We start from the raw sequence: 24,908 nt of genomic DNA, 5'->3' as shown, positions 1-24,908 counted from the left end.
TGAGACAAAACCTTGTAACATTTCACAACGGAAGAATTTCCATTTCACAAAAACTTTGGCCTCTCCATTTCAAAGTGGAAACACTTTTTTTTTTTTTTTTTTGAGACGTGAGTATTTCTTATAGAGAGAAAATTCTATTTTTCATCCAGTTTCTGTCACTTCATTATATCAGTGTAACCAAGGGTGAAAGCTACGAAAATAATAAAAACAAATACAAAACCACTTAGGCACCCTATGAAGAAGTGGAGAGAGTGAACAGAAGAGATTCACAGCAGCAGCTTGTTTCTCATAACCGGGCTGGGAACAGACACACCGACAGGTAAGGGAGGATCAGTCACCCTAACATGACCACGCTGGTGTGAAGTACCTGCCCTGACCACACAGTTTATCTACCAGTAAAGGAGATGCATAGGGAAAGGGTCCAATTCTCACCTTTGTTTTTCTTACAAAATCCCCAGGTTGGGGCTTCTACCTAGATCCAGGAGGTTGACTTAGGCAAAGATACCCCTCCTTTTTGGGTACTCCATCTAGTGTGGATAAAATGGCAATTTAAGTACTTTTATGCAGTCAGTGCAACGCGTGAAAAATTCTAATCCCATTTCAGTGGAGGTCTTGAAGTAACCACCTGTAACTGGCTTATGTACTCCATACCCAGCACCACTGTTGACTTCTATAGGCAAATCCGCGCAAAGTTTCAGCTCTCACTCCATAAAGCAGGATGAAATTATCCTTTATTTCCAGCCTTCCTATTTTTCTGCTTATAGTTACAGGCAGGACTGTCTCTTTCCGTGCTCGAATGCACAGTCCACCGCACTTCTACCCTGATTTTAGCAGAAGATTTCAGGTACAAGCTTCAAACAAATAATACACAAAAGTTCTGTGTGAAATATGGTTTCATAACTGAAGTGAGCATTAGGCCCAGAGCTGTATGATGTAGGAAAAGGTGTTACTGAGACTTATGAGACATGCTGCTTGGATTCCTTTATTATTGCTGTATTCTTTTGCTTCTCCTTCATTTTCTTTGTTTGTAGACGATGGGATGGAGAGCAAGGAAGCCAGCAAGTTTATAAAAGCAGGAAAGGTGTTGAGGCATTTTTGTGGAGATCTTTAATGATGTTCTGTATAATTTGAAAGTGGGGAGGGAAGAGGGGAGAGAAAAAGGGAATTAGCAAAAAAACTGGCAAAAGAAAAGTGGAATGTAGAGAGAAGCGTGTGGATGAATTTTAATGCAATCAGAAAGCAGTAATAATGGTAATAAAGGAATATATTCAGACGTCAAGAGAGGGAGAAGGGAACAGGACCCGCGACGCCAGAATTTAAATTAGACATAGGCGTATAATTCTCTTTTCTTCCCCCCACCTTTCTTCAAATGAAGGAAATGGAATTTTTAAGCACAGCGAAAGAGGGATTAACAATTGGCAGGTTTTCAGCCCTTTGTCTTTTGGCGAATCCCATTTAATCACCGTCTTTAATATTAAGGAGGCTGTGGCTGTGCAGGGCTGTCTCAAGCTTGGGGGAAAAGGGATGATATACAGAGGAAAAAAGAGATAACACTTAGGTTCAGGCAATTGTGAGGAAGTGTTTCAATTACCTCCACTGAAGTCTTTAAAAACTGAAGTTTAATTTGATCTGAAATGTCGTCACAGCTCCTGCAAGAGAAAATACGTCCTTCCCACTGCCCCCCTTTATTCCCATGTCTTTGCTGTTCCAACAGTGCTCAGTGCTCAAGGCTTGAGTGCTACCATGGATTAATGTCGTGGCCTTCTAGGCTTCTGGAAAGAGTTTCAAAGCCCTGACAGGTCACCAGTGAGATGGGTTTAGGAACTGAAACTTATTTTCCTGACATACCAGCCTTGACACCACTGACCCTGCGGAGTTTGTCAAGAATCTTCTAAGCTTTGCACTGAACAAGCGTGAAAACCAAACGGCCCTTAAGGCTCAGCCCCAGCCTTGTGTTGCAACAGGGTAAAAAGGGGATGTTACACGTAGGAATTAAGATGTGTTAAATTCCCCAGAACTTCCTGTAGGAGTTTTATTCTAATCTGAGCTGTCTCCGAACGATGAGTGTAAAAGCGTGATGTAATTCAGTGTTCATCTGAGGTGCCATTTAGTAGTACAAGACAGTCTTCTCATTCACCACCTTCTTTGCAAAATCCATCAAGCTGGGCTTGGGAGAGATCCACAGAGTTCCTGGAGGAAGAAGCCCAGGCAGTTATGGAAAGTCCTGCACAGTTTAGCTACAGCAGAGGTGCACACCTCCGTGCTGCGATGGCACTTTTCTCTTCAGCACTTTTCTCCCATGAATATTCTAGTGTACAAGCTTGTGACCAGAGGTAGTCACAGAAAATACAAACTGTAAGCATAATTGTTAACAGCTAGGGAAGAAAGCGTGACTTTCTTCACAACTGGAAAGCTCATTTGAATTCATCCTATTGTGGAGGGACAGAGAAGAGAAAAGAGGGTGTTTCAGCTATACATGAAATTTAGAAATTAGGAATTAGTCAAAAGGAAATTGACTCCTAAATATTCTCTCAAAAACTACTGCAACAAGAGCCATTCTCAAAAATAATCCAAATGAGTATCCCAGCTAACTAATAAATCACTAATAAATTTTATTAGCTAACTGATAAAAAGGTAGAGTCACTGTACTTTACAAGACACCAGTTATTAGACTGTGCTCATTGCTGACTTTCCTAAAGCAACAGCTACTAATAAAGTAGGCTGTTGTAAGTTGTGTTCCCAGCTTAATACCAAACACCATAAAATCTGTCATTTAAGATCTACACAGGGAATTGCATCTCTTGGCAATGGACAGCTGTTACAGTGCTGTTCAGCAAGTCAGAACTGCTCATATTTGTCTTGGGGTTATAATATTCTCAGCTATACAGCAGATTCTGCTGTTAAAAAGAGTCATTTAGGGTATTTCTTCATCATACAGTTTGCTTGGCCTTTTGTCCAAACATTGTCCATAACCTATCTTGTATCTGTCTTCCTAGAAGAAGCCTGAGTGTGGTTTTATCTGAGCTGTGTAAATGAGGCTGTAGGTATAAGTTTGGATTTCACTTCAGTACAGGTAGGCAACAGGTTTGCCTTGCCCCCATGTGAAAGTCACCCAAGCCCAAACGGTGTTAATACCCATTGTCTGAACTTTTTTCTATATGTCCTTCCATTTTCTGTCCCACCTCCTCACTTCAGCCATCCTACTCACTTGCCTGCTCTATCAAAGATTTCTAGACGTGGTTTAGCAGCTTGTGTGAACCAAGGACCTCCTCCAATACTCTGTCAAGCATATCTCTCTGTTCTGAAGGTTGGGACAGGACAGCACGGGCCAGGATGTGGGTCCCAGAACTGGTGAACAGAGTCAGACATGCTTGATTTAATCATAATCCTTGGATTCATTAGTTGTACTTCTTACCAGGTGCTCTTGGGTCACAGTAACCAAAATCTGTGTTCTCTTGCGTGCTTGTGCCTAGATCAGTTTGGGGATCATAGCCCTGCAAGAAATAACAGTCTTTTCCAGGAGACCACTCTAGGATCCATTCATATTGCCACTTGCAGTAGCAAGGCTTTTCATTTAAAACCCTGCCTTGATTTACCCCCACCATGGACTCTACTGCATAAGCCTGCAGATGGTTACCCGGGAGGTTCCGCACCACTTAGAACTGATAGAAATCATCAAAGGGTCAACCAGTTTGTCAGCTGCAGATCATCCTTATTTTCACAGCTCCCTAAGTTCCTGTCTCATGGCAAACACTGGAAAACCTCAGCATTACCCAGTTTTGCCAGGTGAAATCGCTTTTCTGTTTACTTTACAGATGGGGAAACTGAGGCTGGTTTTTGCACTGGGTGATTTGTATAGACCATATCTCCACACAGTCTTCTGTCTTTGCAGAGATGCATTGTAGGTATTTTTCAAGTAAATACACAGTCATCTATCTCTTCATTTCCAAAAATAACGAATCACACTAAGGTAGAAAAGACTGATCCTTCCATAATATCTGTAGCATGGGCAGTGACGAGACCCAGGAGTTTCAAATACCAGTCTGAAATGTATGGAAAGGAGCTTTGGACCAGCTGTTGTGTATCATCATGTATCTCTTCATTCCTCCATAACTGTATTCTCTTCCAAAAGAAGTTCTAAGGCCTATCAATTGAAACTAGCTTATGACGTGTAAACAAAAGGAGACTGTTCGTAACACAACACCTGATAAAGCTGCAGAACATCTTGCTGCAGGATATTGTAGATCCTCATAGTTTGCATGGGTTCAAAAGCCAGCTGAACGATTGCATTAAAGAAAAATACATTAAGAGCTATTACATATTAAAACACCACTTCAGACTGTAAACGTCCCTAAAATGCAGAGTACTGGAGTCTGAGAGAATATTTTAGGGGATTAACACATTTGCTAACCCTGTTTTTATATTCATTCCTAGACACACAACTGGCTGTTGTCAGAGACAACACACTGAGCTAGACAGACCTTCTGTCTCTTGTACAGCTGTTCATTTACTCTCTGTGTAGCATCCACGTCCAAGTCAAGGCCCAGAGTGCTGCCAAACAATTAAATAAGAGAAATCCTTCAAACTAAGTTTTTCAGATGCAACAGTGGAGAGTAACACACCTGTGGGATGAAGCTTCGTTCTTTGTGCAAGAGAATTATGCTCCCACACCTGGGCTTATTTTCATTTGCGCTTGTCCCCATCGCACAGCTGTTCAGATTAGCTGTTATTCTCTCTAGCCCGAGTGTCTCAAAGCCTCTGTCTGCAGCAGTCGGAGACCAGCAGCTGTGCAATCATATCTGCTAACGTATGGGATATAAAGAATCTGTTAAGTAAAACCTAACTAGGGAGGGAGGAGGGGGAAAGAGATCAGCATGGAGAAATTGCTCCTGCTAAGATGTGATTAGGGATGCCCTGCAACACCCAGCTGCAAGGAACAGGTGAACTCAGCAAACATTTTAAAACCTGCACCAGAATTAGCCTCTTGTGGGTCTTGTTTGATACAGGGAGGAGGAGAGGAAGAGGGGGGAAACAGAAGCCTGTGCAGGTGGAAGGATGGTTTGGCTGCTGTTATCTGAAGTGAGGTAGTGGTAGGTGTTTGTAGTTTCTGGAGTGGACTGGGTTTGTGGTTGTTGTTTTTTTTCCCCCGTTTTCATTTTTTGAAACACCTCTATTTTGCGAGGTTCATGTATTTTCCAGCAAGGTACCACGGAGAAGATAATTAGCTAATTTACAATTAGCTACAACAGAATTCGTAATTGCTTCCCCTGTGGAAAGGGCTGTAATCATCATCACGGAGCTGTAGGACTGCTGTGAAAATGGCACTATGAGTGTGCAGCCCAGACCCCAGGAAATGCCTGACTTTTAGCCTATCGATCCACCTGATTAGCACAGGTTGAGGGGGCTTTCTGGGGCCTCCAGCCCAAGAAAGGAATGGGTTTGAGCCATTAAGAGTTGTACCTCCATCCAAACCTTGGTAACACCTGTGCCACTCTTTGCAGCACCTCTTTTCTTCCTTGCTCTGATGCTGATGCCTTGTCCAGATCTACAAGGTAATGCAGCTTCAGGGGTGCTCTGCCCAAACTTTTCCCTAGAAATATCCCAAATATCCCATTTTTATCTCTCCTTTTCCCGTTGGTGTCTTTGGCACATCCCTTACCGTACTGCATGGTGGTCTGGGCTGTCCCACAGTGACAGGAACCCTGTAGCACCATCGCTTCTCTTCTCTCCACAGACAGACCAGTGCAGGGAACTTCAGGGAAAGAGAGAGGGGCAAAAACAAAAAAAAAGAGGAAATCCATTCTGCCTCTTGCATCCTCCTTGATAACTGTGATGCACAAACCATCATTTTCTTCTTACCCATGCCTGGGTGGCAAAACTTGGGCTTTGCCTGTGGGCTGCTTGGTTCTTCTTTCAGGATGCCGAGCAGATAAGCTTGAAGGCCTGAACAGTTCCTAGATTCCAGCTCTCCAGCTGGTCAGTCACTGGTGAGAAAGCAGCATATGAGGAGGGAGAAAGAGCAGTAGGGAACAAATGATTATTAACTCTAGAAATGAATAATGACATTAATTAATGTCTGGTATCTGTCCTGAAATGAAGCCATGCAGCAACCTGCATCAAATGCTTAGAAAGCCAAAGATAATTGAGACCTGCTCCAGTGAGTATCACGTGCTTGTAGGAGATGCATCTTCCCATACAGAAATATGCAAACACAAGTTCTGTTGTTGCACGTAGGAATGTACTATGTGTGTGCAATGCCCTGGCACTGAACTCAGGATAAAATCCTAGGAAAGCTCATGGGCTTTAGAATAAGAGACTTGATGGCTAGAAGGGATTGTGGTGGTCTCCTGGTTCACCCTCTTGATTAGCCCAGGCCACAAAGGTGTTAGATGTGTCCCTCTATTTCCAAGGCCTTGGATGTGTGTTCTAGATGGCCAAGGCTGAGCTCCACTTTCCTGATACAAGGATTCAACCTCTTTTTCTGGCAAGAGGAATACAAAAACACAGCTATATTTATATACTCTTACCTAAATGTACCCCTAATCTAAATGTGCACACACATACATTAGTGAGAGCTATCTGGATAAACACAAACCTGTGTCATCTGTCTCTGTGAGTGACCCTAATTTTCCTCCAGTCACTTCACAATTGCTGTGATTCTTGTTCTTGTCCTTTTGCTCCGCAGAGGGTCAAACATCCTGCATCTCATTGTCCCTTCTGTCTCCTTAATTAGTGCCCATTGTCCCTCCTCTCCCCCCGTGCTCCCGTTTCCCCCCTTTCCCGGCTTCTCTCGGCACTTGGTTTGCAGCACTCCATTCTTTCACCTTTCACATGTGCCATCTCCTTCCCCAGGCCTGTCTGACACCTCTGCCTTACGCTTATCGTAGAAACATAACATTTCAATACAAACAGAACAGGGAATAATTTAACCCCTATTTGCACTGAGGAAGGTGCCGAGGTTTCATATAAACACAGCCAGGGAGATTTACAGACACTGTATATTTATCTGACAACTTAGGTGACAGCTGTGCCTTGCAGCCAGTTATTCCTGACTCGAGCAGGGCACTGTGGCCTTGAGCAAAAGGGGGGCCTATATTCATGGAAACATTGGAAATGTCAGCAAGGAACGTGCCTGAAATTTTCGGGGATTCTGGTTTGCCACTGGTGAGACTTTTTTCTCTCTGGGAAGGGTGAGGAGCACTGGATGCTGTCATTGCTATGCTGTGGGAAAACAGATGAACTTTATTTCTTATTTTACAGGATTGCCTCAGGACATTCATGGTGAGGGTCTCATGGTGCATCATTGAAAACCTTCAGGGCTTTTCTTGGCACAATAGCACAAAGGAATGGTTATCTCCTGCCTCAAAAGGCCTGTGGGTCAAGCAGGCAGGAGGGATGCAGGTAGTGGGGAAAGATTGATGATGGAAAATGAAAATATGGGGAGAAGAGGTCTAAGTGGACACCTTGCTCAGCCACTCCACTGTTGGGTAGGGCAATGTTCGAGTTAAGGGCCTTCTCTTCAGACAGACTAGCAGAATTTCTTCACCAAAAAGTAAAATTTAGCCCTCAAATAAAAACAACAAACGTCACTTTGGTATGTGCAATGGACAGAAATTTTGACGAGCATGTCGAAGGGAACGTGCTCAGGAAACATGATTCACCATCTCATGTGTGTCTTTGAGGAAGATGCGTAGGGTTTTGTCACACCTGACATTGGACAGGTCCCCTTGTAGGGATGAGATAGAGGCTTCTCTCAAGAACTGTCCACTTTGGTGTGTAAGTAGTACACCAAGGTACTGAGGGCTACCAGTCTTTCTCCATTGACCACAGAGGGTGCCTAGACTGCTTAGGGCAGAGCACGTAGTCATGACCACAGTTCTTGTTGAGGGTATCCCAGTCCATGGGCTTGTACCTGGACTTTTTTTGTGCTTCCATTCCACACCTTGACAGTGATATATTTGTTGTTCTTCTGGATAGTGTGTTCCTGTCACCCTGGTGCCCTGGTCTTAGTCAAAGGATTTTTACTCCTCTGTCTCCAGAATATGAAATGAGGATGAAATTATTGACTATGGCCCATGAGGGCACAAGGGACTGAGGGGAATTCCGCTTCTGAAGATGCGGCTCCTGTGATGTGACAGTTTGGGACAGTCCCTTGTTGGAGGAGGAGGGTGCATGGGACTCAGCAGGATGGTGCAGACAGGCATAGCCCTACACTCTGCAGCCAATCAGAGCTCAGGAATGGACCCCAGGACCCAGGGACAGCTTCAGGCTGCTGTGTAACCTTTAACTTTAGTTCCTGTAGCACATAGCAGCCAAGACCATTGGGCCTAAATGATAGTATAGCAATGTGCTGAACTCTGCTCTCATTAGAGGGTGCTGGTCGAGCCTGGGGGAGGGATTGGGGTGTGCTTATGTTGTGCATACACATACAGATGCATCCCACGGAGACCAGCACGTCCATTCTTCATTTCATGCTGGCAGTCGCATATTTGACAAAGCAGAAGTAGTTGCTGTGGTGCATTGCACGTCAGCTGTTTGTTTAGGATCTAGCAAAGTGGATCTGGGGGTCACTGAGGGTATTCAAGGCTCCCCATAAACCTGTTAAGGGAAAAGCTTGTGGGCCAAGATCAGGAACTTGCTGGATGGTCCCAGGTGCAGGGTAGCCCTCCTGTCTCTTCCCACGCAAGGCATGTGAGATGTGTTTCTAAAACACACTGCTGAGCTCCCTGTCAGGGCTGGGATGTGAAAGGTAAACCCAGCGTTCTGTCAAAAGAACATCTCGGAGAAAAAAAAGCTTGTTAAACTGACTCATTTTTTATCAGCTGAGTGTGTGATTGTGTAGATTTCTAAGACAGTAGATGTGACAAATGATTCCCCTGACAGCCCACAGCGCAGTTTTCCAGGAGGGAGAGCAAGCACCCAATTCAAGCCTGTGCTGGAGAAAATCTCCATCCAGGGCTAGAATGGTTCCCATTCCAGCTACCTTGGCTGGAGTAGTGAATCCAGCATCTCCTTGGGATGTGGTGCTTGCCCTCTGTGGATTCCTGGTGGTCAGATGGCCACCTTGAGGGCAGCCCATCAAGCTGTCACCAACCCTGGCTGTTTGCTGCCAGCCTGTGCTTCCTGCCAGCTCCAGGGACAAGTGTCACCCATCCCAGTGTCCTGGGGAGATGCAGAAAGGGCGGGGGGGGGGGGGGGGAGGAGGTGGGAAGTACAATAAAATATAAAGTCAAGTGGCTCCCAACACCCCCAGCTTAAGCTAGGTGTCAACTAAACCAGACGAGGCAGTTTGAAGCCAGTTCAACACACAGAGTTTTGCTGACATAGGAGGGATGTGGGTTTTTTTTTCTTTTTTTTAATGATACATTTATATTAGCAAAAGGACTGGTGAAAATACAGTTACCCTGCTATAGAAGTGCTTTTGCTGATACAGCTCATTTTAGACAGAGGAAGCTGTATAAAGTACAATATAGCAGACACTGGAAGTGTTTACTGGATATAAACTTTCCAGACAAAGTCTTTTGGGAAATATGTTCCCAGCTTGTTCCTGCACGTCTGCCCCCATCCTAAAAGGTCTTCTGTTTTCCAGGGCAGCTGTTCACATTCTCCAGAGTAATCTTGCTCAAATATCTGCACAAGTTAGGCTTTGGACTCAACTCTTTCTTTAAGATATTGTGTAGCCCTGAACTAAAAGGAAAAAGAAATGCAGGAAGTTCTGCAGACCCATAGTGACTGCCCTCTGCAGGGAGCTTTTTGACTATGTAGTCCATTCTTCGACATTAAAAGATTAAAGGTTCTCAAATCTTTCATAAAAAGATTTGACAAAACACAGGCAAAGCATTTTTGAGGGGCAAAAAAATCTTATGGCGATTATAGAGGTTCCCCAGATGCAATTCTTGGGGTTCATAGTCACTTCACTGAGCTTAATCACAAGTGTCATTTTTATTTCCCAGATGTATCCATCCAGAAAATGAGCCTTTGCGGTGTCCAAAGCTGGACAACCTACTCAGGGGCTTCATGCATTGCTGAAGCTTTGTTGCCAGCAAAAAGACCTCAGAGTCCCTTCGTTAACTAATCAGTTCATTGTGAAGTAGGCAGATTTCTTGTTTTCAGCTTTCTTATCGGAAAACAATCCCACCATTTCTCTCATGGGTGCTTAAAAGCCTTCTTTTGATCCTTCTTTTTTATTTCTCCCCTATCAAAAATGTGTATGTAGCCTCAACCTTCTTTTTTTTTTTTTTTTTTTCCCCTAACATTTTAGTAGTCTGACTGAAGGCTACATAACTCCCTGTTTTCTAGGGGCAGTATACCTCTAGCTCATGTCGATAACTCCGCTGCAGGACTGAAAGCTTCTAATATCCTCACTTGATACCCACTGCATGAAAAATTATCCTCATCCAAGGCTATAAAGTAATTTGCCAATTTGCAGGTGCATCTTGGAGAAGGGAATTTTGATCAAACACTGGTTGAAGCAGAACAGATTGCCTACACCACCAATTTCTCGGTGAACAAAACTGACATAAATCACCCAATTAGTCAGCCAGAAAAGGGTTTTGCAAACCAGTGTTTTGTTCAGCTTTAGGTTCATGTGCATTAAAAATAAATAAATAAAAAATCAAAACATTTATTTATTTATTTATTTACATATATTTATTCAAATTGGTTGCATCTGCTCTGTAAACTGCTCTGAAAAAAACTCTTGGTTCACACATTTACATAGTGTTTAATGAATGATAAATAAGACAGTTATGAATCATGTGCAAATGGCCTGTTTACATACACGATGTAAACGATGTAAATTTCTTTTTCTTATTTTTTAATGGTGTTGTAATACTAGCCATGTTGCTTTTAGCATACACCCGATCTAGGAGCATCACTTGGAGCCCTCAGAAATCTTTATAACAACTCAGGTGTCATTGATTTACTCTCTATTTTCACTAAAATATTCTCAAGGGGTTGCTTTCCTTCAGCTTCTTCACAGAAGCTCTCTATACTTGGTATAAGTCCAAGTATGAAAAGCCTTCTTTATTTAAAATACAAATATCTACCTGCAGACCACATTGTGCTTTCACATAAAATAGCACCTCCTTGAGCTGTCTCAGAGACTAGTGTTCATATAAGTTAACTTTCTGTTTTAAAAAGCAATATATGTTTCAAAAGCTTCTGGCTCATGTCAAATGAACTTTAAATATATATATATATTTATACATATATATATATATATAAAATACAGATTTGTAGCTATGTGTCTATGAGTGGGTATGAATGACAAATCTCCATTACAGGCCATGGCTTCTGTTAAATTAATTCGTTCCTGATTTAAACCAGCTTATGTTAAACAGGTTTTTTTTCTGCAATTTATATAGCACTGTGAGGGCTACTATCTTATAGAAATAAAGTCCAATTGAAAAATAACATATGCCATCTTTATCTACATTCCTTTTCAGTGGAATTCTAAGCAATGCTCTTGTTTCAGTTCCTGCAAACTGACTGCAAAAAAATGAGCAGAAAAAAATGATTTGGAAGACTCTAGGTTTTCAGAAGCTGTTATAACTTTTTAGTTGTCGATGGATAATTGGATTTTTTTTTAATTCTCAAATTATTTTCAAGTGTTCACTGAAAATCAGACGCTATTAAGGTGTTTAGAGCAAGGCACCTGAAATGACTAGCAGCTTTTGAAACATGTCATCTCAATGAAATCACTGTTTCTTTTGCTTGTGGTACTGAGCCATATTGGCTTTCACATCCTCTGTGAAATATGGTAAGCATCTCTTTATTTTGTTCTAGAAGACAGAAAACTCTTTGTGGGTATGCTCAATAAGCAGCAGTCGGAAGATGATGTGCGCAGGCTATTCGAGGCATTTGGCAACATTGAGGAGTGCACAATCCTTCGGGGACCCGATGGCAACAGCAAAGGTAAGATGATGGCTTGTATTGTGGCTTTAGCTCAAGCTAGACCCAGTCTTGATGTATATATTCTTTCCCATTCACTAGATCAGTATCAGGACAGCATCTCTTACATTAGAAATTTGCCAAGAGAAGCTGTTTCTGTGCTGATCACTCTCTACTTACATATAAGAATGAAGAGCTCGTTACTCTTAAAAACAGATAGCCCTGATGAGTTGTCTTGCTGCATTCAAACTCACCCCCTTTGCAGCTAGCTTGCAGGGCACGGCCTCTCTTTGAACACCTTTCACATCCTCACAAAGCCTGCTTACTTCACCTGCCACAGGAAAGTTGGGAGTTTTTTTTCCCCAGGAAATAGGCTCATCTTTTCTTTAAGCAAAGTCAAGTTTTCTGTTTCAAATCTTGACTTATCAGTTCTACCCTGTCTCAGTTGGCACCTCATTAAGATGTTATTACCTGTCTCTCAGTAATACCCAAAAGCTCCAGCTTGCATTGGGAGAGACATCCCGTAAAGAAGAGGCTCTGCCCCAAAGACGCCTGAGTCTAAGTAGATAAGGCAGGTAAAGACAAGGGGGAAAGCAGCAAGAAAATGCCTCCCTGAGGCCATATGGCAGGTTAGTAGGAGAGCCAGATAGAGATCTCTGCTGTCTTGGCTTATTTCTCACCCACCAGCCCCAGGTCTTCCCCTTCTTTAATTGGCCTTTGCATAGAGATACACCAATCAGTCATCACAACAAGGGTACAGGCACTGATTTGAACATTATGTTCATTGGGCATTCGCTCTTTGATATGTATGAGTGTTTAACTTTCAGAGATACCTCCTCTCCTCCTGCCATTTTTTTTCTGACATTGCTTGTTATGTGGATATCACGTAGGATCCTTTTCTACAGACTAGGTTTTTGAACAAGGTTGCTCTATTGAATATCAGGGCCATTTTTTTTCCAGCCACTTTCTAGACAAAGTAACTTCAATTTCAATAGGAAGCCCTCTTCTCTTGACAGTATAATGTGTCCATTAAATATTGATCTGCGTATAATATATCATAAACTGTGCTGGAATGTGCAGCATCAGGGAAGAGACCAGCCTTGCAGATGCAGTTCATATCTCACTGGATATTTTGACATGTGACAACATCAACCAGCATAATTTTGCAACAGGAAGGAGAAAAATCCAAACCACAGTGATACACTGGAAAAAAGATATTGCTATTCCATAAAATCATTGCTGGCAGAAAACGACTTCACACTCGCAATAAAATGCAGCAGGGACCAGTTTGATGTAAGTCAGCAAAGCCCAGTCTTCCTGATACAAATGCCTGAAAATGAAGTGCGGGCATCCTTTTATGGTCTTTTGGCTATTAGGGATCCATGACACCAAAAGATGGTTACTGCCCCCCTGGAAGGTGGTAGGTTGGGCTGACCTAAAGGAACGTCAGTCATCATAATGTTAGGCAGTTAAATGATCCATTCACTGAATAACTCAGTAAATGGGGAAAAGCAGAGGAGAGAAAAAAATATAGAAAGAAAGAAAACCCTTATGTCCATCTGCCTCCACCTGGAATTGTATAGAATAAAATCTAATGACAAAGGAGTCAAAGTGAGTAATAATAAAGGCAATAATGTCTGAGATGTGTAAGAAACTGGTATCAAAGGAGACCAAATCTGCAGAGTTGTATTCATTCTTGCTCGCTCTCTCTCTTATTATTTTTTCTTCAACAATTTCATTATAAGTCTGAATCTGAGTGGCAGTTCCATATTACTAACCAGTTTAATTATTAGTGCTAGCGGGCTGCAGTCTCAGGCTTGCATTTCACTGAGCTGTTCAGGATCAATACTGAGCCTTGACAGAGTTAATATTACCAGCTTCCATTTGCTGGTGCTATTTACCGAGAATGTGAAGCTCCTAATTTACACACACAGACACTCACACACACGCTCACGCACTCACAGAGCAGTCAATCCAAAGGAGAATTTAAGAGTAGTGCCCTTGTCTTAGGAGACAGTCAGGCGGGCCACAACTCCCACAAAGTTATTGCCAGTCTGTAATGTTTTCCATCTGCTAGAAACCAACGTGACACACGTCATTTGTGAGCTACTTATTTTGGGCAAAATCCAGAAGTCTCAAATTCCACCTCAACTGAGATTTAGGCAGATTATCCGGGTGTCAGATAGCAATGAAACTGCAAAGACTTCAGTCCTACTGCCCACTGTCTAGAGCTCCACCAGGTCCCCCATTTGGTGAGCCCCCAAGTCCTCCACTTACCTTGGTGCAAGCATTGCTCTGAAGAGGTAGTCCCCATTTCCCACCTAAACTTCACAGAGTCACAGCCAGAAAGTGCACGAGCCTTGCCTGAAGCTGGGGGTGATGTTCTGAGCCATGGGGCATACGCTTCATATGGCTGCAGGAGTAATTCCCATATGGAGCACCCTAAAGCAGGCACAGCAGTGGTTGGAGCATGCAATTGGGTAGAAGGAGATAGAGCTGGATCTGGGGGGTTTCTCTGCCTGAAGTATAGAGTTTGTCTCTTGGAAGACATAAAAGAGGAAGGAGCCTCCCTGCATCCCTTACAGTAAAGCTCAGCCTCTGCAGGCAGGAGCACAAGAGTCCCTGGGTGAGAGACCTGAACTGAAACTGGATCCAGTTTAGCAATACAGGAGGACCCAAGGGGTCTGTATTGCTGATCTCTGGACAGCCTGTTTTTATTTATTCATTTATTTATTTAATTCTGCAATTTTCTGCCTCAGTAACTCAGAAAATATACTTATGCCACATCACCAGACATCCCACGAGAGGAGTCTGACACCGTTAGCAATGACAACCTTAGGTCCCAACTCTGCAATTTTGTCCATTCTGCAGGAGACTTGATAAGACAGTTAAAGCAGCCTCTCTAGCTCCATAATCCAGAAAGGAGGAAAAAAAAAAAGACTTGAGCACATGTAAGTCCCTGTTCAGCACAGGTTATATATCTCTGTTTGTCAAAATCCATTTAAAATGTAGATCTGCTCCTGTTAAAGGGACAACAATGTTTTAAAGAGAGTACTATGACTCATGTCCTTAACCCCCAAGATCCTGGACCCTCTTCTGGTGACAATGGGTGGGAAGAAGATTGTATACACACTTGGTGTTGTATACAGAAGCCATCCCACTGAACACACAAATAAAAGGGCTGAAAGATTAGAGTCTCTGCAATTCCATTGTCACTTTACAGTTCTGAAAACTGAGTTTTCGTCTGTCTTGTTACCATAAAACCTACCAGAAGCAGTAGGAGGAAGCAGTGGATGGACCCCACTAGCATGTTGGGCATTAAACAGGATAAATGCCTCCTCTTCCCTTCATTACAGCCTTTATGCAGCTCTACTGATCCAGGAGGTTTCTCAGTACAGAGGTGAATTTCACCTGAAGGGACTGAAGGCTTCAATATGACAGCAACTCTGCAGCCAAAAATCCTGCTCTAAATGCAACGGGTGGCTGGAGCTGGAAAGCTTTTGTACACTTGCTAATCAGCGTCTTCTTTTTAGAGGTAGAAAGTATAAAAGAATCTCTGCAAATAATTAAACACCCTAATTCTGGATTATCTCTGATTAATGAAGAGGAAGGCGCAGTATCTCAGGAGCTCTGGAAAGCTGGGCTGTGATTATGTCATAATTGATCCCTATTGTTTCCAGATGAAGTTTATCTATCTCATTTTCTTGTGATTGTCTCTTCTCAGCTCCTTATAAATTAGATCCAACTATTAGCAGCAATCATTGTGCTTTTTATGAAATACAGTCTGAGCAGAGTGGGGAGGAGCAATACAAAGTAAAGGGTTCCTAACTGTAAGTTAGTTTCATGCAGTTAATTTTTATATATATTATCTTGGAATGTGCTACCACTGCTTTCTTCAGTTGCTGCTTTTCTCAGTCTGCACTATTGCCTTGGGGCATCTTAGAGCTTTACTTTTCGAGTTTGCAAATGGGGTGTTCTGGTGTAGTCATTTTTGCCCTGCATCACTGGGATCCTTAAGGATGTAGTGACCCCTTCTAAAGAGACTGCAAAGAAAATAAAGGTGAAACTGGCCTACTGCATGGATTCAGGTACCCTGTCCAGCTGTCTGCATCCCTTCAGGGAAATGGTGCAGGCTCTGCAAACTGCTAAAAGCTCAAAAGTCTTTAGTAGTAATAAGAGGAAATGCTACCCAAAATTTCTCAGATCTCTCTAATCTGTTCCAAAAAAACATTCCTTAGCATATGGAAACTACTCTTCCTCTCTCTGAGTCAGTTTGCTTATAGCTAAGAGAGTCAGCAATACTTTCCCCCACTCAAGTGGTGCATATAACCTTTCAAAGTGCTGATCATTTCTTTACTTCAGCACATATTCATAAACGCACCTTTTTGCCCCAAATCATTATGTAAGAGTCCAGAAAGTATGAGACTTGTCCCATGACTAGGCAGTCTAGCGAAGCACTGCCTATGTTCCTCTAATGCCCAGAAAAAAGCCACCTGAGCAGGCAGTGGCTCTGTGGCTTGTGTTGTAACGTTCCTGTGAGAGGGTAAGGTTCAGACTTCAGTGATGGCCAAGATGGCAATTGTCACATGCTGATCACTCCCGTCCCTACTTCTTCATCAGAAACTATCTCCTGCTTTGTCAGACTGAAGCTGCTTGGGGACAGGACAAGCTCTGAGCAATCTGTAATGAAGCTCTACCAGATGGTAGTAGGATATAGGTACCTTGTGTGTTGGAGTAGGCTAAATCCCTCTGTAAAGCTGCCCTACAGTTACTTGTAATAAATATGTGCTGCTTTCTGATAGCAGTTTTATACAGTTCTTTCCTGTTTCTCATGAAACACAAGAGGGATGGACATTCAGCAAAATATCCAGGCAACAAGTCTAATCGAAATAAAAGTAAATGCATTTTCAAGTAATAAAATACAAAAATGTGCAACTCTTTCTTATGCTCTTCCTTTCCAGGGTGTGCATTTGTGAAATACTCTTCACATGCAGAGGCCCAAGCAGCCATCAACGCCTTGCATGGCAGCCAGACAATGCCGGTGAGTAACTCTGTTATATGAGGGAAAAAGTAGCCAGTGGATGGGTCCAGCCATTGCTACCCTGAGGCCTGTCTGAGGAGAAGGGATGACTCGTCTCTTCTCTGCAATTCGTCTTCCAGGAAAGATGAATAACAGCTTGGGCATGCAGGGCCTTGGGTGTGTTTAGGTAGTCAGCGGGAAGGTTGGGATGACATTGTCATTCCACACACTCGCAACCTCAAGGGGTGCTGTGTCCTGTCACCAGCCGTTTTGATGACCTGAAAGAAAAGTGTATGAGTTGCAGCTGCCAAAAGCATTGGGTCAAGCTCACCACAAGTGTAATTTTTTAAGTTTCAGTGTGTTGAATAAAGTAGAAATTACATGTAACATTGTCATTAGAACTGAGAGACAAACCACACAGTGATGGGTACTTCACATAGGCCCTCTGCTATAGAAGGAATGCTCTCCCTAGGCCTGAATGTGGTCCCTACATTCAGGTTTTGAAAGACAGTCAAACCAACTACTGAATCTTCCAAGAAGCCTCTGAGGGATCATTCCACTTCCTAGACTAATAACTAGTATGATGGCTTTTCCAGCCTGATAGTTCAGGCAAGTAGAAGGAAAATGGAAATGTATTTTCTTTGCAAAAGTGTGCTTGTATACCATCACTCAGACCAACAGCAGTGTAAGGCGTTCTAGTGTAAGTAAGAAAAGACAATCTGGTCCAATATGTTTCAGTTTATTATCAGTAGTGTATTATTTTTATTATCATTTTTTCACAGTGTAGATAATGAAAGGCTAAGAAACATGCTGGCAACTTGTAAAGTACACAGGAAAGCTCAATAAAAATATTTAAAATTGCAAAAATCCCCTTTTTGGTGAGACTCTCCATTCTCAGTTTATTAATTTATCTAAAGAAGTTCGATACATGTGACACAAATTATCTCTCCAACTTTGCAGGGATTAAAGAGGAAAGATCTTTATGGGACAGAGGAGAGAAAAGTTTCTGATAATAGCAAATTAGCAAGCTCTCTATTTTGCCAAATCTAAAAAAATTGTCTAACAGTGAGCATTAAGAATGACCTCTTTAAAGAGTGGTTCTCATTTTTTTTTAAGTATTACAATTGAGACTGGGAAACTCTTCCTAAAGAATTAAACTGATTATGAGACTTGATGCTGATATCCCATAGTGAAATACTATGACCTGTCTCAGGAAAGATGTCCAAAGACGTACTTTTAATGACTTTGAATATTTGACTCAAAGTGATAATGTCTGTAAGCTGACACCAGCAATCGCAGTTCCACGGGGTATGGTACTAGAAAGAGGTGTAGTAAAAAGTCAGTGCCTGTCCCCAGAAAAACTCAACAAATTCAGGTTATCGGCAGAGGTGAAAGGAAGACCAGGAAGAAAAAATAAAACCCAAGGAGTGTTAAAGATTTTGTCTAGTTCTAATACGCACACAACACTCTTACCTTTCTCCAGCCATTTTCTTCCTGTTTTCAACACATTTCACTGAAAAAATACCCATCTTTTGACTACTTTGGAGCAAATTTCCATCCTACTGAAGTCAACTGAATTCAGAACATGCAAGTCCATTTCATTAGTCAGTTTCTTATGGAGCCATTTTTCCTGATTACTTATGTGATTCAAATACCTTTAATAGAAGGGTTCTTGAATAATCAAATCTGGGCATCTGAAAAAGCATCACAATTTGACCTTTATCATGCATAAATCTCAAACTCACAATCAAGTTTTCATGGTTTGGCAAGTTTCCATGAATCAGACAAACCTCAGTAACTGTCCATATGCATAGTCTAATTTCACAAAAAAAAAATGCAAGGAGATCATTTTTTAGTTTAATTCTCTTCAAGTGTAGTGATGTTGCATTGCCTCATATCTCCCATGAGCTAAGGGCAGCACAGTTACCATGGCTCAGCTAACAAGTTAGGAGCTGTCAAGCGACTAGCATTTGATCAAGACAATGTGCACAGACTGCTTTCCTCCCACAGGCCCTCAAAATGCTTTAGACAGTTGGAAAAGATGGGCCAAATCCTGCAAATGGTCTCTTTTTTCCCATTCTCTTTTATGGAACTTCAGGGTGCTCAGCTTCTTTCAGGGTTGGATGTTCACAGAGAAATGCAGCCACCTCGTGGTGAGACAGCGATGTAGCCCTTGTCCTTGGAAAGGAGGGGTGCCCTGCTGCCATCTTCTTTCAGACCCCCTCCCATTTCTCTCACCATTAGGATTGGCCTCATTTGTCCATCTGTGATGCCAGCTCAAAGTTGTTCCTGTGGTTCAGCCAATTTAAACGTCTCTTGCCTTGTCCTCGTGTACTACCAACGGGGCATCCATCATCATTCTTGTCAGGTCTCGAGCCGTTCATTCCTGCGGCAGACTCCTGTTTCTCCACAGCTGTCAGGATTATTGCTCTACTGTGACTTCCTGTTCACACAACATATGTTGCCTAATAGTTTCAAAAGGCAACTTTCTTTTGTGAAAGTTTCTTATTTATTTATTTATTTATTAACCTTTCCTTGGACAGGTGCCTGACTGTCATCCGTCACAAACCCATTTCTCCAAGTGAGGCACTTGTTTCTCCTAGGGGCCCACCTCCACTGCAGACCAAGCAGCTCTGAAAGTTTTAAATTTTCACACAAAGCAATTATTTTGAGTAATTACTTTCCCCAAATCCCTTACTTCCAAGCAGTCCCAAAGTTCCTTCTGTACTGAGGTACCAAGAGTACCTTTTTGGTCCTTTTAAATCATACTTCCTATCAACTCTTGGATAGCACTTTACTTGACCTTCATGTCCTCTTCTAAGAGTGTGTTTAGGAGTCAAAATTTTCATGTACTTTTGCTTGTATTTATAATATATTTATAACAATTATAGGCCCTTTACCCTCAGCTTTCTTGTCTCTGTCCTCTCCTCTCTCTTATTCACTCATATGGAGGCAAAAGTGGGTCTCTCTGCTTGTTTCTCTTTCTTTCTCCCTACAAGCCTTGCTCATAGCAGTCTTACCCACCAACACATATTCAGCTCCTATTTCTATAATGACAACTTGCAGATCCAACTTTTCCAGGACTGACTGACTCCTATCCAAACTAAAATCTTGATTTTCCAACATCTCCTGGCATATGTATAGTTGTCAGATCAAGCTCAATGTGTATAAAACAGATCTCTTAGACTGTTCTTCCCAAACACTGTTTCCCCTCTCCTCCGCCTCCATTCTCAGTCGCTGTGGACAACATTGTCATCCTACCTGTCAGTTATGATCCTACCTAGGCATCATCTTCAGCTCAGTTTTCTCTTTCTCTACGTGTCTTCACATCCAAGTGACAGTCAAATTTGAAAAGTCTTGCTGCACAGCACATCTAAGATATGGCCTTGTCCATCCATCCCCAGAGAATGAAGTCTCCTATGAGCTTTCATCAATTCATTATCTAAAATCATAGCAGCCTCAGTCTAACCAAAACAGAACCCAGGGTCAAAACTACATTGCTGTTGCAACCCTTTGACTATTTCACTACCAGGGCACCTCAGAAATTCTTCTTGTGAATTAATTCCTGGAAGGGTTAAAAATGTTCTAACACATCCACTTTGCATATAGGGAAATAAGGTAAGAGGCAGTGAAAGTATCGTATCTGTTGGAAACATCTTTAGGATTCTTCCACAAAGGAGAAGGAAGAGACACTTCTGGAGACCTGTGCATTCCTTCCCTTATGTGTCTGTGTTAGGATAGGATGGGGTGAATCAGCTTCTGGGCATGCCTGTCCCTTTCATTAATTGTAATAGAAATCTCAATAGACTGAACATCTGAGATGAGACTTGCCTCATTTAACTTGAGATGTCTCAAAGTTTAGGAACTATGTCTGCACTTGTCATCTAAATGCTTGTCATCTAAGTTTCTTGATTATAATCAAAGAGAGAAATAGATATCTCTGGAGGTATTTTGTTTTACAAAAATAGATTTTGAAACCTGTCAGTGCAAGATGCAAGTAGAAGTGTGTTTTTCAGCTAATTCTACGTTTTGCATTCCTATGATCTGTGAGATTCAAAATATTGTTTAGCTACCAGCAGTAAAATTAGAAAGGCACAGGACCCTTACAGCTTAAAAACAAATCTAAAAAAAATATTTGCTTCCTGCCTGAGAATCCACAATTGCCTTTGCTCCCCTGTGATACATCCCTGCCACCCATAGGTCCCTGTGCTGCACATGCAGCTACCATAACACCATTCCCAAAGCTAAAGATTTGGGGTACGTTCCTGAGACCTCTGGCAGACCTCTAAGCTGTACTTTGAACATGCCCTACAGTGATTGTCAGCCCTGTGTTCAGTCCATATATCTCATTATTAATGAACATTAAGGCCATTACAACTTCTAGACTCCTGTAATCTAACCCATTGCATAGGCCAAGTAATCTTCCATGTTGTTCTAGAAGTCATTTTGGTCAAACTACAGCATTTCTTCTGTCTCAATGCAATAATGTCCCAAGTCTATCTATGTCTAGCTGAAATTTTTCCTTTATAAATACATTTTCTGATGGAATTTCTGTTCTTATTGAAAAGAAAGGAAAATGTGAGATCTGGATACAAGCGCCAAACAGACATTAGTTGTTCTGAGAAATATGAAACTTAGCTAAACTTTAAAAAAAAAAAAAAGTACTACAGTCCCAAAGTTTGTTATCTTAGGGGCTTCCATTTAAGAAAATTTATCAGGAAATAAAACATTTCTGTGCAGATCAACCTAAATGATAACAAGAACTTCATATCATTGCTCAGGATACAAATATATATATATGTTTATATGTATTCATATACACAGACACATATATTTATGTGTGTGTGTGTATTTGTGTGCATCAGGAAGTCGTCATGTTTTTGTTTCTTTTTCTCAGGCCGGTTGGTTCTCTTTAATGAATGTATTTGCCTATTTATTCTTGTTGAACAAAATATGAATGACAGCACCACAAAAAATATTGACTCTCGCCCTCTATCCACAGTGTTCCTTTGATGTCCGGTCATAGCACTGAAATTCCCAACTAAACATGATTGACGATTAAACAAAGAGATTCTTTTCTTGCCCACATACAATGTGCAAGCTACTCTTTCATGCTGCAAGAGATTTTTGTTGTTCATTACACTAGAGGAATCATTCACCTACTTAGTTCACCAAATGAAAATGACTTCATATAAGATTATCAAAAATCACCCCTGAGAAGCCACTGTTATTATCATAATCTTATGAGCAGCGCCCCCCTTTCAAGCTCGTGGCAAATGGGACACCACTTTGCATCTTCCTGGCTCCGGATGCTCAGAGCCCCCATCAAGCAAGCCAACCCTGGCTTACATTTATGACTGCTATTATCGCTGTGCAGCGCCGTTAAGACTTTGCAAAGCACCGTGAAGTTGACTTCAGACACAGACCCATTACGGAAAGTGGTTGAGCAGCTGTTCTCACCCCCTGTCAACACAGCAGAGGAATATTTAGGTGAATTAGGGATGGAAGGGAAGGCAGTGAGAGCTGGTAAAAGGAGCTCTGAGCAGGTGGAAGTAAGAAAGAAAATAGGCCTTTGTGGGCATGATGAAGTTGTAGCCCAGCACCTTGCTTGCAGAGCAGTGGGGAAGCAGCTTTTATTATGTGTTCGTGCTGGAACCAAAGTGCTGAGTCTGCAGAAAGAGTCTGGGAGGAGCGGCGTGGCGGCTTCGGTGAGTGGGGGGCCACAATGCCATAGATCAGTTGAGGTATTTTTAACAATTATTTTGATATAAACAGCTCTGAACCTGAGGAGCTCCATGTAAATGGGAAGCAGTGGGGCTTGTAATTAGATTTGTGTACACTTTCATAAATTGCTGGGAAACATCAAAGCCGTGATAGAAGGCTGTGGTGCACTTTATTTCCTTCTTCTGTTCTTCTGTTAATTGAATGGTTGATGTGTGGATAGGAAGTGTTGGCTTCGCGGAGTACTATTTACAGACCCGCTGACAGCTGCACTGTGAAAATTAACAGGAACAGAGCAGCTTCTGTCACAGCTCTTCCCATGAGGCACTTGCTTCAAATTGGATCATTTCTTTCATAGGAGAAACTTTCTTCTTCTCCCCTTCTTTTTACACACAAACATACACACCCACATATTCCAGCTGCACGCTCCTCTTCCCTCTTTGGGCTCATGGCACCTTTGGCACTCAGAGGAGGATCTGTCATATACACAAAGTTGCAAAAGTTCAACTCCAGTTCAAAACTTGTAGCATATTCCACTAGCAACAGGGTACATCTTCAGGAAGTCAACCAAATTAGTCACTTGAGTAAATTTGGGAGCTGGGTGTGTGAAGCCACAAATTCACATATGTCGCCTCAGTAGGAAGAAGCTTCACCCTTGTAGAAATTCTAGTTATTTCCTTCACTCCATGGTGATTTCTACCAACTATTATTGTTAGAAAAGTGGTTGTCATTGACCAAACATGAAATTGGTTTGTGCTAAGCACCATATTAAGTTCTTAAAACTCGGTAACTTACTATCTAAGGCTGGGGCTTATCAAAGTTTAGTTCTAAGCATAAAATTTGAGGGTCCTCTCTAACTTGTCATCTATTTGCATCTTCTTTTACACTTCATGAGAAGACATCAACTCTTCCCCTCTCAGAGGGACAGTCAGGCCCCTTAAGTAGGTGATAATTTAGAATAGACACCCCAAACTGTCTGGCATACACATGACGCTGCAATTAGGCCAGCTGAGCCCCCTTCTTAGAGAGAGGGGATAGGTGTTAAGCAAAGGAAGTGACAAGAGAGAATGAGTGCTAAGTACTGAACTGGTCTCACTCATAGTTAATAAGCCTATTTAGTCAGTTTAGCCAAAGTCACAGCAATTCTTGTTCCTGGTTCCAGTGGGGAAGTAATAACCAGTGGACACGTGAATATCTAAGACTTAATATTTAGTTAAATCTGGGAAGCTGGTCTTAAGAAAGCCAAGCTTGAAGCCATCAGACTACTCCCTCACTTCCCTGTGGTGTTTTCAAAATATCCAAGTAACATAAAAGAACCTTAGACAATCCCATAAACAAATAGATAACAATTAAACAGATTGTGATTCAGACTATCAATTAACCAACAAAATTTACTCTCATTCACATCTCATCAGGTCCTCAAGTCCTCAGTTAATACAACTCCTTTGTGCCAGCTAATACAGATAGAGAGTCACTGACCCCCTCAGGCTGTCAGGTTAAACAGAAAATGGAAAAGTCATTAGCTATGTTTTACATGAACGCAGGAAGAAAAAGAGGAGATTTTCAAAGGTAATTCCCAGCAAAAGTCAATGGGAGTGCAGCATCTAAGTGCCCTCCATGCCTTGCAGCTGAATCTACCCTAAAGTTACTTGCCAAAGGTCACAAAGTCTATGGCAGTCCGGAATTGAGAACATGAGTCTGGCTTCCCATGCAGAAGGTTGAGGCCTAACACAGTTGATGTTAGAGGAGCTGATGAAACAGAGTAGAGATGCTGGCTGAGACATTTTTTCTCTTTGATATTTATGTACAGATCTGTAAATAAAACATACTCCATGCAGTGTGTTTGTGTAGCAGGCTACCTTGCTTAACTCAAGGCCAGGTGCAACACACCCATTCTTTCTATTAAAAAATAATAACACTTTAAGAAACTGTTCATAACTCACCAGCAGTATACCCATCTCTCCCTTCTGTAATGAATGACTTTTTTTTTCTGAATATGCCAGCTACACACCATTTATAAAATGACCCATTGTCCTTTGGGATGAAAGAAGCAACAGATATATAATACCTGGACATTAATTTGCAGGCACTTCTTCCATCAAGCTCCAATGGGTCTTGATAGCTCAGGTTTACTGGTCCTCTAGGTACTGGCTTCTGGCCAGAGACAGACTGAGGTTCATGGACTTTCCCACCTCACCGCTGCCACTGTGAAAACTGATTTTTGGGCCGTCTGTGTCCAAATTACCGTAGTTTCCCTTAATTCCTTCAATATAAA

At 42.0% G+C, this 24,908-nt stretch overlaps 1 protein-coding gene across 1 annotated transcript in view; it reads left to right on the top strand.

Annotated features, from left to right (window-relative positions):
* Positions 1–24,908, top strand: part of LOC104577823 (CUGBP Elav-like family member 4) — a 225,199-nt gene that overhangs the window by 180,084 nt on the left and 20,207 nt on the right. Inside the window, exons 2-3 of the mRNA XM_088535043.1 lie at positions 11,788–11,916; positions 16,854–16,933. Coding sequence (XP_088391169.1) covers positions 11,811–11,916; positions 16,854–16,933 — 186 coding nt within the window. The 5' untranslated portion in view covers positions 11,788–11,810. The remainder of the gene's footprint in view (positions 1–11,787; positions 11,917–16,853; positions 16,934–24,908) is intronic.

This window comes from Tinamus guttatus, unplaced genomic scaffold, assembly GCF_059628265.1.
Source record: "Tinamus guttatus ecotype Peru unplaced genomic scaffold, ASM5962826v1 Tinamus_guttatus_pri_ptg000607l, whole genome shotgun sequence".
In the NCBI taxonomy this organism is placed as follows: domain Eukaryota; kingdom Metazoa; phylum Chordata; class Aves; order Tinamiformes; family Tinamidae; genus Tinamus; species Tinamus guttatus.
The sequence above is the reverse complement of the archived record's forward strand: the minus strand, read 5'-3'. Positions and strand labels throughout refer to the sequence as shown.